Source organism: Microtus oregoni, unplaced genomic scaffold (assembly GCF_018167655.1).
Source record: "Microtus oregoni isolate MIOR12 unplaced genomic scaffold, Mior012 000026F_ref0000081, whole genome shotgun sequence".
In the NCBI taxonomy this organism is placed as follows: domain Eukaryota; kingdom Metazoa; phylum Chordata; class Mammalia; order Rodentia; family Cricetidae; genus Microtus; species Microtus oregoni.
This window is the reverse complement of record NW_024543085.1, coordinates 33988591-34004652: the sequence shown is the minus strand read 5'-3', so window position 1 is coordinate 34004652 and position 16062 is coordinate 33988591. Positions and strand designations below refer to the sequence as shown.

The 16062-nt window shown below is 52.1% G+C and overlaps 1 protein-coding gene across 1 annotated transcript; it reads right to left on the bottom strand.

The window, feature by feature from the left end:
- Window positions 1-459: 459 nt before the first annotated feature.
- Clec2l (C-type lectin domain family 2 member L) lies at window positions 460-15369 on the bottom strand. The gene is made up of 5 exons (XM_041675595.1): window positions 14980-15369; window positions 6842-6916; window positions 3273-3439; window positions 2372-2472; window positions 460-1186 (listed from the first exon to the last, which is right to left on the bottom strand). Exons 1-5 carry the CDS (start codon window positions 15158-15160, stop codon window positions 1075-1077), a joined length of 636 nt encoding a protein of 211 aa, XP_041531529.1. The 5' UTR covers window positions 15161-15369; the 3' UTR covers window positions 460-1074.
- Between the last annotated feature and the right edge of the window lie 693 nt (window positions 15370-16062).

The following is a 16062-nucleotide window of genomic DNA, read 5'->3' as shown; positions in this document are numbered from 1 at the left end:
CCCCATGGCTTGCTCAGCCCACTCTCTTATAGAACCAGGACCGGCAGCCCAAGGATGGTACCACATACAATGAGCTGGGCTCTCCCAACAGAAAATCCCTACAGATTTACCTACAGTCCCATCTTATGGAGGCATTTTCTCAACTGAGGTTCCCTCTTCTTAGATGACTCTAGCTTGTGTCAAGTTGACCGAAAAGTAGCCAGGACAGAAGGTGTGAATAGGCATTTGTCATACTGAGTCAAATAGTAATGAAGGTACCAGAATGGAGTCCACCCTTCACACGGCTGAACATAACACAGCCGCCGCCAACATTAAATAAAGTCCGATCTAAGAGATGTGTTCCATTTTGTTGCTCATTTTTCCAGCCTAGGTTTCTACACAATGCTGCTTGTCACATGGGACAAGTGGCCCCCTCAGACTGCCCCCTGCTCCTCCCCAGGTTGTGACTCGGAAACAAATAGCAGCAGATTCATAGATGCAGTCAAACCTTTTATTCCATTAGTGACCAATACAACAGCACCACAGCACAGCAGGGGCCCTGCCTGAGGACCCCGGGAAGGCAGGGAGGACAGAGACAGGGGCCTCCAGCCCTGGGCTGTTCTCTGCAAGGTGCTGAGGAAGCTGTGCCTGAGAGAAGCCGCTGGGGAGGGCAGGCGACTGAGCCAAAAGCCAGATAACCCACGTCAGCCCCCCTCTGCCCAGGAGCACCAGGGCTGCAGTGAGGAAGCTTCCAGGCCAAGCCAAGGAAGGGTGACCCGTTATAAAGAGCCTGCATGTGTGTTGTTATGTGAGTGTACATGTGTATACATGTGTGTGCTTGTGTGTATGGGAGGCAAGATGTCTACACTACTTAGCACATGAGATATAACTGCTAAGCCGCAGGACCTGCCTGGGAACAAGAGAAACCAGGAACCAGGGCCTCAGAGCTCTGGAGCCTTGAGAGGGGACAGTGACAGGGACCACCCTCCCTACTGCTTCCATTCAGAGAGGGTGGCAGCTCCTGTCAGAAGCAGGTGGTAGAACAGACACCGTCCTTGGGCCGGGGCAGAAGGGCCACCTCTGGCCTGGGCCACATCATGTGTAGGCCATCTTGCTGCATACCCAGGGCCGGGTCGCCAGACACTCTGTTGACACCAGCCTGGTGGGCTCCACGAAGACGCACTCGCCCATACCCGAGATGGAGAACCTGTGGTGGAAGAAAAAAGATCGAGGAAGGCGGGTGGTGGTGGCGCACGCCTTTAATCCCAGCACTCGGGAGGCAGAGGCAGGCGGATCTCTGTGAGTTCGAGGCCAGCCTGGTCTACAAGAGCTAGTTCCAGGACAGGCTCCAAAACCACAGAGAAACCCTGTCTCGAAAAACCAAAAAAAAAAAAAAAGATCGAGGGCCTGCTTGACCATCATCACGGGCGGTCCGACAGGCCATTTGGCTGTCCTCCCCAGTCACCAGTGGAGTGTTTTCCGGGACAGACAAGGGTGCGCCTTGCTAGTTTAGTCCTCCACTGTTCCAGATCTATGCTTCCGGAACGTTCCATGATGAGGAACTGTTCCACACATCTGTCGCCAACGCTCCCTGCCTTCTTTATTCTTTTTCTATCTCCTTATAAGATCAGCTCCAAGGTGCCCAATCCAGAGCTGCCCTCTGCCCACCTCACCTCCCACAGAATCCTGTTTGCACCACGAGGAAGCGTTTATCACAGCCCTGAGAGGCCGTGTCCGGGCCCAGTTCTCCATAGGTGGAGTCTGGACTACAAGCTGAAGTGACCTACCTGTCCCTAAGCCTACCCTGCCACACCACCACACACCTTCACTACCACACTCCACCTCCACAGCCGCACTCGCTACCCCCATTGCCCAAGATCGTAGCCGGATTACTTGGCCCACACAGACACAGCACCACGGTGCCCCCAACGCCATCCTCAGGGCACCTGCCCTAGAAGAGGCTGTCGTGGGAAAAGGTGATCAGCAATGCCAGTGGGCAGCTGTGTCCAGAGTTCCTGGCTTCTCTTGCCACCGTGAGTGTGGAACTCTGCTACCTACAGAAGGCACGCTTCCCATCATCCCTTGCAACCACATGCAGAGGCATGACTAAGTTCTGGCCATCAGGAGAGGCACAGATGGAGTAGTCACAGACAAAAGTTATCTGTGCCTTCCACTGAGAAGCTCTGTGTGCGGCTGGGCCACCAATTCAGGCTGGACTGAGAGGGAAATGCAGACACTTTCACGGATGACCCCCACCCCCGGCACTTGTCGTAGAGACCTATCCATTCCAGCTAGCATAAAACCATACGTGTCTGTCAGAGAGCTGCCTCTGGGGCTGACCCCTTCCCTGTTTAAGCTCCTCTCTCTCCTAGAAAACGGAGTCTCAGCTCACGTGTCTGGGTCAAACGGGTCCCCGTTGACCCAGTGGAAGTCGTCTCCAACTCTGCGCAGGCCAATCCAGGGCTCCCTCCGTGTGAACTTGAACATGAATTCCTGCAAAAGGAAGGAGAGAGAGCCAGGCATGGAGTGCAGTTTTGTCACGGCGGCATGGCCCCAGCCGGGCGCTCTCTGGAGACGCTGGCCCTGCAGAGAGTGATGGGTACTGAGACGGTGTGAGGTCACTTGAGTGAGGACCAATGACAAACGGAATCCTGGGCAGTCACTGCTGGAGCAAGACCAGAGCAGCTTCCCGAGCTGGCCACAAATGTCCCCAACAGCCTGCTTCAGTTACAGAGCTGGGAGTTTGGGGATGGTCCTCAGGACGTGTTAGATTTCTGGCCAAATCTTACCCACAACAGGTTATTCGACCAGTACTTCTGGGACTTTCTCAGAAACTGACACACAAATATTGTGCAACACAGACAAACAGAAACTGGCTTTGAGGCCCACTCCTCTTTTAGAAGTGCACTTCTCTGTGCCACAATGTCCAAAATGAGCAAGCGCTCAGGCGTTCCGGGCTCTTTAGCCTTTCTATTGGCAAAACAACTCGAGATGTGACCGGAGAGGCAGTGCTTGATTTAGATGGTAGGAAATGAGGGTTTGTTTTTTACATTGTCCAAGTGTGTTCACAGCTTCTAATCCATCCTCTGAATACTGAGTTAAGCTCAGCCGGCCAGCCTTGGACGAAAGTGGAGGATGGAGGTTCGAGGGAATTCACCATCGCCCCCTGACTGGACAGTGGCTGAGTAACTGGAGACAGACACCCAGGGGGTCACTCAGCCACTCCACTGAGTTGGCGCGGGGGTTGTGGGGTGGGAGGCGTGAGGGTCCCTGCTTCTGACCCAGGTGCTCACCAGTTCCTTCTGGCTTTGGACCACAGCCAGCGCTGCTTCGTGGGTTTGGCAGTATTGCCTGCCAGTGTTCCAGTCTCTAGGCTCCTCCGAGAAGTAGTAGCATTTCCTTCCGTAGAGCAGCCAGTCCTCTGGGCAGGGCGTCTCACACTTGATGCAGCCCTTGGAAGCTGCAGGGAGGGAGAAGGGGCTGAGTGTCTCCAAGAGTGCCTGGCCACTGCCATGTTCCCAGTGTTCCTGGTCACCGCTGTGTCCCCTGGCCTCTTCCCATGGCTCTTTCTCTCTGTCTGGACTTCAGTGCCCTTCAGAGACACTGCTGAAGTCACTGTGCCCCAAGGAGGAGTTCCAGATGAAATGAACATCAGGAGGCACTGAACAGTAGTGGTCAGTGTGTTATCATGGGAGCAGCAGAGGGGCAAACCCAAGCAAAGATCTCCCCCTTAGCCCTAGGAACTCAGATCAGAAGGGACCTGAAATCTACATCTCCGTAGCCAGGGTGGGAGACCCTGGCAGGACAGTGTGCCTTTTCATAACCACACACTCTCTCTCTAGCTAGCTCCACTACCCTCCTCACCACTGAACTTCTAGGAAATTCCTTTTAGATTTGAGTCCTGAGCCAGGTGGATGGCTCACTCGTGAATAATGACATTTTGCCTCCAAGTTTGACAGCTTGAGCTGCATCCCTGGGACCCATCCTGCACATTGTCCCCTGACATCTACACCCATATCCCAGCATGAAACGTAAGTGTAAAAGGTATTATTTTAAATGGGGACTGGAGAGATGGCCAGAGATGAAGAATCTTGTTCTTTCAAACAACCTGGGTTCAATTCCCAGCACTCACATGGCAGCTCACAACTGTCTATAACTCCAGTTCCAGGGGATCCCATGCCCTCTTTGGTCCTCCACAGCTCACACGTGCATGCACACACACACACACACACACACACACACAGACACACACACACACTATTCTGGGAAAGCAGTTCAGAAAGTCCATCAACCCTCCAAGACCTCTTTGTCATGGGCTAACTTTCGCTTTGCATCTCCTGGAGACCAGAAGACAGGTTAATCCGAATCCAGGAATTTGTTTGGCTTTGCTTTATGCATTTCTCCTTCTCTTGGGCTCATCTGAGGTTTGGTTTGGTTTGGTTTGACTATTTAGCTCTGGCTGGCCTGTACCTCACTATGTATACCAGGTTGGTCTCAGACTCAGAGATCTGCTTGCCTCTGCCACCCATGTTCAGGGATTAAAATCATGAGTCCACGGTACCTAGCTCATTTGAAGTTTTATAGGTAAGCTTTAGTTTTGAATTTTGACACAGTTTCATGTAACCAAAGCTGATTGTGGCAGTTTGAATGTAGTTGGCTCCCATAGGCTTATAGGTGTGGCATTGTTGGTGTAGGTGTGGCCTTGTTGGAGAAAGCATGTCACTGTGGGGGTAGACTGTGAGGTGTCCTGTGCTCAAGCTATGCCCAGTGTCTCAGTTCACTTCCTGTTGCCTGTGGATCACAGATGCAGATATAGAACTCTCAGCTCCTTCTCCAGCACCACGTCTGCCTGCATGCCACCATGTCCCGCCATGATGACACTGGACTAAACCTCTGAACTGTAAGCCAGCCCCAATTAAATGTTTTCCTTTATAAGAGTTGCCATGGTCACGGCATCTCTCCAGAGCAACAGGAACCCTAAGACACTGACCTCAAATTCTCTAAGGCTGACCTTGAGCTTCTGCCTCTACCTCTCCAGTCTGGAATACCAGGTGTGTGCCACTATCCAGGCCTTAAAGGTAAATTTTGTCTTGATTGTTTTCTCCTTTGATCGTGTGGAATGGTAAAAACTGCAAATTCCATGAGCATGTGATTTTTTTCTTCATATAAATGATTAATTAAAATACTGATTAAGATGGGGCCAAGATCACAGCATACTACCCAAGGGGCTGCACTGTCCTGGGGACCTACCACCACACGGACACTGACATATCACTGCACACTCTCTGAGCACACCTAAGCCCTGGCTCAGGCCCACTTGGGAGGAATGTCCATGGTATAGCCTCCTCCCTGGGCTCTCCTGAGAGACACCAAAGCCGTGTCCACACATTCCCTGACCTGCTGATCCAGAACACGAATGAAGGGGAAATGACTCCTTTCGCAACCTTATTCCAGCCAAAGTTGATCTGGCCGTGGTGTCCTCAGTCTACCTGCAAACACATTCAGACCCTCTGCTCGTTCAGCAAGTTGGACGAGGGAGATTTTGGTAGAGACTGATAGGGAGTGGAATTTCACCACTTTAGTGAGGCAACCCACTCCTGGTCCGACTGCTTCCTAAAAAGTAAAGAGGCTGGAGAGATGGCTCGGTGGCTGAAAGACAAGCTGCTCATGCAGAGAACTGAATTCAGTTCCCAACACCCACGTGAGGCAGCTCAAAACTGCCTATAACTCCAGCGCCAGGGGATCTGATGCCCTCTTCTGGTCTATACACACACACACACACACACACACACACACACACACACATACACACACACACACACACAAACATAAAATAATAAAAATAAATACCTAAGGGTTGAGGACAGGAGGGGGGGTGTGGTTCAGCTGACAGGGCGCTTGCCTAGCATGCACAAGGCCCTGAGTTCGATCCCCAGTACTGGCACACTCTACACAGACCTGGTGTGGCACAGAATACCCTTAATCTCAGCACTGGGGAGGTGGAGGCAGTCAGACCAGGAGTTCAGAGCCAGCCTCAACAACACAGGGAATTCAAGGCCAACCTGGGCTACATCAGTGCTTGACTCAAAAAGGAGGAGGAGGAAGAAGAAAAGCTTCAATCACTTCTGCAAACTCCACAGAGGCCAAGACATTTTCCCAGAAGTCTCCCCAGAGCACACAATCCCTGTGGGGAGCCTCCCCTGCCCCCTCTTTACCTCTGGAGCCCATTCACGACCACATAGAACTCCATGTTTGTGAGCCTCTCCCCCTTAAAAATGTTTCCCGTGTAGCATCCAGAGTATTCCCCTCCAAAGGATGCCTCTTTGGCATAAGGGTGATTTTGAGCTAAATACAACTGAGAATCAAAAATGCGGGGGAAGCTCCCTTCTCCCTCCCTCCCTCCATTCTTCCCTCCCTTCTTCCTTCCCTCCCTCCTTTCCTCCCTCCCTCCCTCTCTCTATCCTTTCCTCCCTACCTCTCCCTAGTCCCCACCCCACTCCGGTTCTCAGTCTAGGATCTCACATATAGCAAAGTTCATTAAGTGTTTGTTGAATGAATGTGATATTTAAAGTCTCGTATTGCCAAATCATCACCTCTAAGAGGCTTTGCCTGCCTAGCCTAGAATGCCCATGGCATTTATGATCTAATTCCTTGGTACCATTGCATGGTCCGTGTAGAAGTGTATTATTTCAGGCTACAATTGTATTAACAACCAACCACTTCTAATTTACTGTGTGCCTCCCCCGTAATCTGATACGTGGAGGAATGTACCTAGCTAGGCATGCTGGGACCAGGTGTGCACACTGGTCCACACAGCACACACAGGTGTGTGCTGCTGACACACTCTGACGTGCACACTCACCCAAGATGCTCATCACCACCAGGATGGCGAACAGGAGGACCGCAATGGCCCCCAGCAGCAGGCGTGTGGTGGTATCTAAGGAAAAGACAAACGGGTCAGTACCAGCTGCCACCTGTTGTCCTGTCTCCAGCCCCCAGTGCCGTCCCCAAGTCCTAACAGCAAGAGCCTTATGGGGTGGAACTGAGCAAGAGCTGGAAGCAGCCCTCAGGGTGACAGTGATGGTGCCAGCCCTTTGAGAGACTCTCTTCAGGACCACGGCCCCAGTTTTGTCACCCCTACTGCCCACAGACTCCTGTGGCAGTCACAGCTTTCTGACCTGGGCTCCCCTGTTGCTTTTCCAGCATCTTCCAGGCTTCACCCATTCTACCCTCACAGCCTGCGACAGGGTGTCTGCTCCCGGGTCCTCCCCCTCCACCCCATACCTCCTGGCATGCTGCCCACCCCTCTACCATCTGTCACCCCTCACCCACTCTTCCAGGTTCTCTTTACTTTTATCTGCACTTAAGATGTTTATGGTAATAAAGAAAACCTTTCAGACTTAAAACAGAGGGTTTTCTTATTTTATTGTGATACGGATTTATGTGTGATATTTATATCACATCATAAAATTTACCATTTTAACCATTTTAGGTGCTTAATTCATAGCATTAAGTAGCAGGCTAGTGTGGTCATCTGGATGCAAAAGCTTCGACTCTGTCCGCACCTACTAAATGGTAACTCCCACACCCATCCTACCCACCGCCACTCTGCCTGGCCTCTCCCCATTTGCTGGTCCTCCTCACTTCAGGAGTGAATCTTACAGTGCCTTTTCTTTGGTGTCAGGCCTATCTCACCTAACATGTGTTTTTGTTTGGTAGGTTTTTGGTTTTTTTTTTCTTTTTTCTTTTTTTTTTTTTTTTTTTTTTGGTTTTTCGAGACAGGGTTTCTCTGTGGTTTTGGAGCCTGTCCTGGAACTAGCTCTTGTAGACCAGGCTGGTCTCGAACTCACAGAGATCCGCCTGCCTCTGCCTCCCAAGTGCTGGGATTAAAGGCGTGCGCCACCACCGCCCGGCTTCACCTAACATGTTTTCAAGTCTCATCCACGTCATAGCACAGGACAGAACCTTACTCCTGTTTATGGTTCATCGTTTCACTCTATGGATATATCACATCCGGTCCATCCACTTGTGACGGTTAGTCTTAATGGTCAACGGGAGACAATCTAACCCACCCGGGAAGGGTTTCAATAAGCGACTGTCCATGCTAGGTGGGGTCTGTGTGTGGGTTGCTCTGGCTGTGTTCACTGTCATGGGAAGGGTCAGCGCCCTGGAAGGGGCACTCCTCCCTGCTTCTTCAGTTGTGTAAGCGTAGAACACGTGTGCCAAGCAGTAGGCATGCATGCGTCTCTTTCTCTCCGCCCGTAATTGTGGCTGTGACCAGCTGCTTCAGGCGTTGCCTTGACTTCCCCGCAGTGATGTCTCTCTCTGCTCTAGTGCACAACTGACGGCCCCTGCAACCTGGAAACTCATGTCTGTCAGTGCCGGAAAAGTTTTCATTAATTACATCATGCATGGTTTCTTCTCTTTCATTTTCTGATTTCCTCCTAAAAGTCAAAGTCTTCACATGTCTGAGCTCTTCAATTGGCCCTCCTCCTTCCCTCTTCTCCCCACCTGCTCCCCATCTCTACTGCTTTGGTTTATTTCTGGGAAAATGTCTTCAGCTCCATCCTCTCACCCTCCTCCCAGGTTTTTCATTCTGCAATGGTAATTTAAGGTGTCTGGGGTTTGCCCCCACTGTGCTGTGTTGTCCTCTCTTAAAGCAGCCTACTCTTGGTTTACGCTGTGACAGTTTCTCTGCAGACACAGCTGAGAGTTGTTCCAGCAGGGAGAGATGAGAAGACTGTGAGCTTCTCCCTACGCTTATTCTGATTCCTGGAGGGGCGTGGGTATTGTTCACAGCTAAGGCAGGAGAACAAATGAGTTCCCTGGAGCCTCTGAGTCCACTGCTGTCCGTGGGAGCATGGCAGGGGCTCTGGCTGGTTGATCTGGGGCTGTTAAATTCCTTGGCTTTTCCCCCACGTGGATTGGCATCTCCAGAGGAACCGCTGTTTTCTTGACACGGCAATAACTTGGAGACAACTCTTCCCAAGAAAGTTCGGAGCTCGGAGCGTGCCCTTCACACTTTGAAAGTGAGCTCCAAAGCCTGCTCCTTGTATGGTCCTGTATAGCAGCTCTGATTCTTGAGAGTGTTACCTCAAGTTCCTGCCAGAAATGGGGACGGGCTATTTAGATCTGGCTCCATATCTCTGAAAGACATTCCACACCCCTCTTTCTGTTTTCAGCCCACCTTCCACCATGCCCCTGCCCCTGTGCTCTGGGATCCTCAAATGTGGCCCCTGTGGTTCCTCTGCTGAGTGGTCTTTCGTAGGTGGCCTAAGTCCGTTAGCACTCAGTCCCTGTACACAAGCTCTTAACTGCAGTTCTCACTGTGATCAGCACTTAAATGTCCCTCTATTGTTTGTTAGCAGGTCTCGAAAGGGATAGAGAGGGCAATTCTGTATTCAGCCAGGCACTGGACCTGTGAGACTCACAAACATTTTAGAATCATTTCTTTGAGTAAGGTTTATGCACCAGCAGAAATTCGCTGGCCTCCACAGAGGTCTCTGGTGTCTACGCTGGCCTCCACAGAGGTCTCCAGGGTCTACGCTGTCCTGTACCAGGGGGTTATGCTGGATTTCTCTACTAAGCTGTATTCCTCATGGGGTCAACACTGAGCTCCACTGGACCCTACGCTGGGTTCCTCTAGAGAACCCAGCATCTGAAATCACTTCCCGGGTTCATATCCATCCTCTGGCCCTTTCTGAATGTGGACACACAGAAGTCACCACTGCCCCCATGTCCGCATCTACCTCTCAGGTGTTTATGTCAGTGTACACAGGGCCGCCCCCTCTGGGGGTCCGTATCCACACACTCAACCAGCTCTAGACTGATATGAGAAAAATTCACATCAGTACTGAACAGGTGCAGACTTTCATGTCATGTTGTTTTTCCTTAAACAATACAGAATAGCAACAAAGTACATAGCCTTTACATTTATTTGATATTATAGTGACTTTAGACATGTTTAAAGTGTATGAGAAGATGTGAGCCGATTCGGTGAAAATATGCCATTTGGTCTCAGGCACCTGAGCATCCTTGGATCTTGGGGTCTGATGAAGGTTTCTGGTACTGATGCCCTGTGGCTGCTGAGGGAGGACGGTAGAGTGCTTAGAACTGTGTCCAACACGGTGAGTGTTGACCAGCCCCGAGCACCTGATGACCAGTCCTGAGCACCTTGGAATTAAGAACCATGCTGAATTCCTTTGGGTTCCCTAAAGCAGAATTTGGCCATTGCGTTGCATGATACAGACTAGGATTCAACGCTGAACACAGTATTCTCAGTCAGCCTTACTATTCAACTGAGTTGAAGGAACTTGGTAGAAAAGGAGAGTGTGTACATATGTCCCCACCATCACTAAAGAGCCTCTTCACTTCTTCATAAGGATGCTTTCTCTAAACTATGCAGCGTGGACAGAAGAAGGACACTATGCTGGCTGGCCTTATGACGACGTGACACACACTAGAGACATCTGAAAGAAGGGGATTTTTGAGAAAATGCCTCCATAAGATCCAGCTGTAGTTGCTGGGCAGTGGTGGTGGCACACGCCTTTAATCCCAGTACTTGGGAGGCAGAGGCAGGCGGATCTCTGTGAGTTCAAGGCCAGCCTGGTCTACAGAGACAGTTCCAGGACAGGCTCCAGAGCTACACAGAGAAACTCTGTCCCAAAACGAAACAAAAAAGATCCAGCTATATAGCATTTTCTTAATTAGTGATTGATGGGGGAGGGCATAGCCCGTTATGGGTGGTGCCATCCCTGGACTGGTGGTCCTGGGTTCTATAAGAAAGCAGACTAAGTGAGCCACAAGGAGCAAGCCAGTAAGCAGCTCTCCTCCATGGCCTCTGCATCAGTTCCTGCCTCCTGGTGCCTGCCCTGTTTGGGTTTCTGTCCTTGAGTTCCTGTGATGATGAATAGTGATGTGGAAAAATAAGTCAAATAAAGCCTCTCCTCCCCAAGTTGCTTTTGGTCACAGTGCTTCACTGCAGCAATAGAACCCCTAACACAGACACCATACGACTCCCGACACATTGTTCGCTGTCTGCCCTCCTGATGCCTGAGGCTGGATAGTTGGAGTCCATGTGGTATCTACTTCCTCAGATTGCATAACTAAGGTGCCATCAGCTGGATGGCTTCAAAAGGTATCCTCTCACAGTTATAAAAACCAGAAGTCCAAAAGTTGAGGTGTTGGCAGGACCATGCTGCCTTCGAAGGCCTCAGGGAAAGCCTTCTTGGCTCGTCCTAGCTCCTGGAGTTTTGCTGAAAGCCCTTGGCTCATGACTTTACCATCTAAGCCTCAGTCACTCTTAGCACGTGGCCTTCAGGGGTGTAGCTGTGTTTGTCTAAGGACACCAGTTCACACTGGATTAGGACCCGCTAACTTCATTCTGACTTTCTCTTAACTAATCACGCCTGCCAGAACTACAGTTCCACCCAAGGGCACATTCTGCGGTCTTGGGAGTTAGGGTTCACCATGGCTCCTGTGGTGTGAACACAGTCCAGCTTTTCACAGGCACCTAACTTTCAGTCATCCCACCATGCAATGGCCTGTCCAGATACGCTGGAGTTCTCGGTGCAGGTTATCCGGGCTTCTAAATGGGATGATTTGGACTAATATTAGAAAGAACAACTGGAACTTCGTACCTCAGATCCCCCTCATACCCACATCCCCCAAAAAAGCACTTGGCTGACATCTAAACCATCCAGGGTACAGCCTGGCCAGCCATAATCCTGATTGTTTTAAAATGCTTAAATGTGAAACTTGGTAATTTTTAAATTTTTAGGTAGCTTTTGCCAAATGCATGTATGTGGTTTTGATCAGGAAGTTGTGGGTTTGTACCTAATAAAAAAAACTTTCAACATTAAAAATTCAGAATTGGTGACCACTGAGAAATCTATATAGCCTGAGGTAAGCGGAGTCACTCTGTCCCCTCTCTCCTACCCCAGAACACTTTGCCCCGCTCTCAGGCCCAAGGCTAGAAATAGCTCTATCTTGACTCATCTTCAGTGTTTCCAGACCCCAGTGGGGTAGTCTGGATCAGCTTTCCCAGCCTTCACCTGGAAGGACAGACTCACACCCACAGGGAAAGCAACCTTCGCCCGACCAACCAACGTCTGTTTTCTGTTTGCAGAGCTAACGGGTCACTGAGGACTGTCTTCTAGACCACGGCCTTCTGACTGGAGCTCTCCAATTCTCTCAAGCTGTGAGGAGGGAAAAGCTGCCCCTCCTGAGGGTGGCAGACTCTTCGGAGGGACCAGGAGAGGAGAGCCGTGTGCTCAGAAAGCGCAGCGGGATTCTGTCCAGTTAGCCTCTCTGAGCCAGTGTCCTTGATGGTGCCAGAAAAGAGGCAAGCTTTTCATACCAGAAGGCCAATGGCAAATCCCACGGCGGTTTCCTGTGTTAGCGGCCAGTGTGTCCTTGAGTGAGATATTCAACACTCTCACTCGCCTCATTAGGGCAGAGATGAGAGTTAAATGGTAACTAAGGTACACACCCAACTCCATGGGTGGGTCACGGCTGCTTGGGGCAAAGTTAGATCAGGGTGCAGGTATCTCTGGGGGCTCAGTTACATCATTCCAGAAACTTTTCTTTTCTCTTCAAGATAGGGACCAGCCTAAGCAGAGGCTGCAAGCCCACTGGGACCCAGGACCAGCAGATCTTGCTGTCCGTCATGTGTCCTTAAGAGAACTAAAGTGCCAGGCAAGAGCAGCCTCAAGGACAACCTCAACGGACTCTGGCTGGACGGCTGCTCCCTGCTGCTTTCCCTGACCTCCTCACCCAGGCTGTGGGGTTCTGTGTTCAGGGAGCTGGGAAAGGAGCCACCACAACAGAACCTACACTCCAGACCTCTCTCTGATTAGCACCGCTAGGCACAAATCGTGACATGACCCACAGGGTGAGAAAAAAGTACAGCCCACCAGTGGGTGTGGGTAGGTGGCTCAAGCTTACCAGCTCTTGGCCCCTTATCAAACTGACTCTGCCCTATTTGAACAGCTCTGTGAGGGCTGGATACACCCAGGGCCCAAGAAGGTGTCTTAGCACTGAAAAAAGATTGAACAAGCCAACTCAAAGGTCCCATACAGTGGCAGCCACCTGTGAGGACCAGTCCCTTTGGATGGAGATAGGACATACCCAAGGAACATCAAGAAAACCCTCAGAGGACCAACAGAACTAAACAGTCCTGTAGAAAGTCAGCAGGCCAAGATGCTGAGCACCCAAGAGCCATTGGAGGGGTGCTCTTATCTGTGCCAGAGACCAAAAGAGGACAACGGGGATATTAGTAGGGAGCCATGCCATTCAGATGAGACAAGGCTGCTTTGCAAGAAGATGCCAAGTATGGCGGTGTGCTGGACCACCAGAGAGGGTCTCGCTTTCCTCCTGCCCAGTGTGTAGCCTCTTCTTCAGCTGATGGGCAGGGCCAGTCAGCCACACTGGCATTAGAAGGACAAGAGTCAATGTATTAAGGGCCAGAGATGGAGCCAGAGCCAGCACACCACCCTGAAATAGCCTTATCCAGTGGGGACAGAGCAAAGGTTAGTAGAGCTGAACCTTTCAAATACTTACAGAAGGAGGAGGAGGAAGGGGAGGGGGAGTAAAGGAGAGAGGGAGGAGAAGAAGAAGAAAGAGGAGGAGGAGGAGGAGGAGGAGGAGGAGAAGAAGAAGAAGAAGAAGAAGAAGAAGAAGAAGAAGAAGAAGAAGACAGCCTAGAGAAGAGAGTGACATCAAATGGAATAAGTTTAGGTCACAGGGAAAACCCAACCACTAGCCAGAAACACACATCCAAGAAGGCTTGGTTGGTCTTTATTCCACCCTAGCTTCCGGCCAGGTTCTCCTTTGTAATAATAGCCTTGCTTCTGGGAAAGCCGTCTTTGCCTCCATAGTTCTAACCACTTTACCAGCGTCTTCACAGCCCACCACAGTCAGTATCCTGCCATGGCTCACAGTCTTTGGCCAAGGGTCTGCCATGCTCTACAGCCACCTCACCTTTCTCAGCACCGGTGGCCTTGTCCCCTCCAGACTGCAGGTCCCCACCCTCTTCACCCACTATCCTTCCCCTGCAGGTCCTCCCCCCCACGCAGATCTGTCCTCTTAAACCCTGGACAGCTCCTTCAAACAAGCAAACTCTGTAGCCTGGTCTGAGTGCTCCCTCAGATGTATCGGTTCTCATATTCTTTCTCTCCCTCCATCCCTCTTTCCCAATGCCTTCATCAGTGTCCGGCATCCTAGGGTTCAGTTATCCACAAGGGACTGGCTCGTTCTAGCCAGCGGCTCTCATTTCTTGACCTGGTACTCAGTCTGTCCCACACCCCTGATAGACCACCTACTCTGACTCCGCTCTACTGGGTAGAAGCCTGAGAAGCATCTGGAAGCTAACCCTCCCTGTGGCCAACTCCAGCATCTCCCGACAGCACCAGTCACCTGAAGGCAACCCAAGTTTCCTGAAAGAGCATGTTTACTTGAAGTCTCTTCGAAACCTCACTGAGTGACTGAGGTCACTCTGAGGTTTCATTGAGCCCGAGGTCACTCCTTGAGCCACTATGACAAGAAGGGATAGATGGCACCCCAAATTCGCTAGGAAGAGCCTCTGGGGATTCCTATTTATCATTCTCATTACCAGCAGAGCGCCCTTCCCACCCCCACAGAGTACAGGCACCACCTCGGGGAACTAGAGCTTCTGCTTTTACGAAGCACTAAGTGTTTTCTCTGCTACCGATTCAGGCCACCACTCGCAAGCAAGCGGGACAAGGTGCTTCGCAGCGGACCCAACTAAGGTTTGGAGCTTGGTGCTCCAAGGTCACAGAGGGAGTTGACAGCAAAGGTAGGTCAAGGCTGTGATCAGAAGTGGTCCCCAGCAGCCCCTCTTCCTCCCATGGTGACATCTGCCTGCCCCCGAAATGAATGAATTCTCCGGATCACCCTCCCTTCTGTGAGCTGTCAAGGTGACTCTGGCCACTTTCTGGGTCCCAAGTCGGGGGGCCGGGAAATGGAAGGCTGCGCGCTTACCCTCCAAGGCCGCCTTCCAGCTGGTGCTGCCCTCGTACCCTGACCCCGATCGCCGCAGCAGCCCCTCTGGGCCACGGGCCTCGGCCTCAGCCGGCGAGCGCGGCCTAGGTGCTGCTGGCGCGGGGCGCGAGGCGGGGGGCGGCGGGCGGGTGCGCGCGGGGGGCTCCCGGGCCGGCTCCATGCCGTGGCGCGCGCGCACTCCTGCACCCGGCTGCGGGACCGGGTCCCACGCGCACTCGGCGCTGCTTGCACCCCGCGGGCCTCCCAGGCCGACTCGATGTGCTACGGGGCCGCGGCGTACGCAGACCGGGGCTGAGCCCGGCTCCGCGCGCCGGAGCCGCTCTGGTCCCCGCTGTGCGCGCGCCGCAGCCTGCGCGCCGAGCCCCGCGCGGGGGAGGAGCCGGGACTGCACGGGAGCTGCGACCGCGGGCGGGGTTGCGGGGAGGGAGGACAGCCCAGGTCACCATCCCCGCCACCAGGACAGCGACGAGTCTAGGCGCTCCTCCTCCCGAGCCTCCTGCTGGGCATCTTCTAAAAAGGGGGGGGGGGGGGGGGGGCGGGGAAACAAGGCTCTGGGAAGGCTGCTCCTGGGGTAACCTGGAGGCAGAGCACACGGATCGGATCGGAGCTGAGATTTGACTCCCAGATTCTCAGTAGCTAAGAGAAACATCCCACACTGTCGAACTAAGGTTCAAGGGGACAAGGCAGAGCAGTGCTAGCTACTGATTCAGGGACTCCCCCACCTTCTCCCTCCCCTCCGCTCCCCCTCCTGGTTTCTGGTTTTATGTGTGAACGTTCGCAATTGCACATGGAAGCCAGGGGTCTTTATGGTATATTCACTTTCACCTTTTTTTTCTTTTAATACAGCCCTGGAACTCATTACGACATAGACTCACAGCCTGACTCTGCCTCCCAAGGACTGCGATTAAAGGCATCCACCACCAAACTAGACAGTCTCTTACATTTTTGAGACAGGCTCTCTTACTGAACGTGAGGCTCACCAATTCAGCTAGACTAGCTGGCCAATCTGCTCCATGGATGCGTCTTTCCCTGGCACCTCCCCTCATTTCTGGGTTTCTGATG

Bases quoted from the DNA above. Each gene is read 5' to 3' on its own strand.
- Clec2l (XM_041675595.1), bottom strand. From the start codon at position 15,160: ATGGAGCCGGCCCGGGAGCCCCCCGCGCGCACCCGCCCGCCGCCCCCC. The intron at 6,917-14,979 runs GTAAGCGCGCAG...TCTTTTCCTTAG, and splicing joins CTGGAAGGCGGCCTTGGAGG to ATACCACCACACGCCTGCTG. The intron at 2,473-3,272 runs GTGAGCACCTGG...TTCCTTTTGCAG, and splicing joins TCCAAAGCCAGAAGGAACTG to GAATTCATGTTCAAGTTCAC.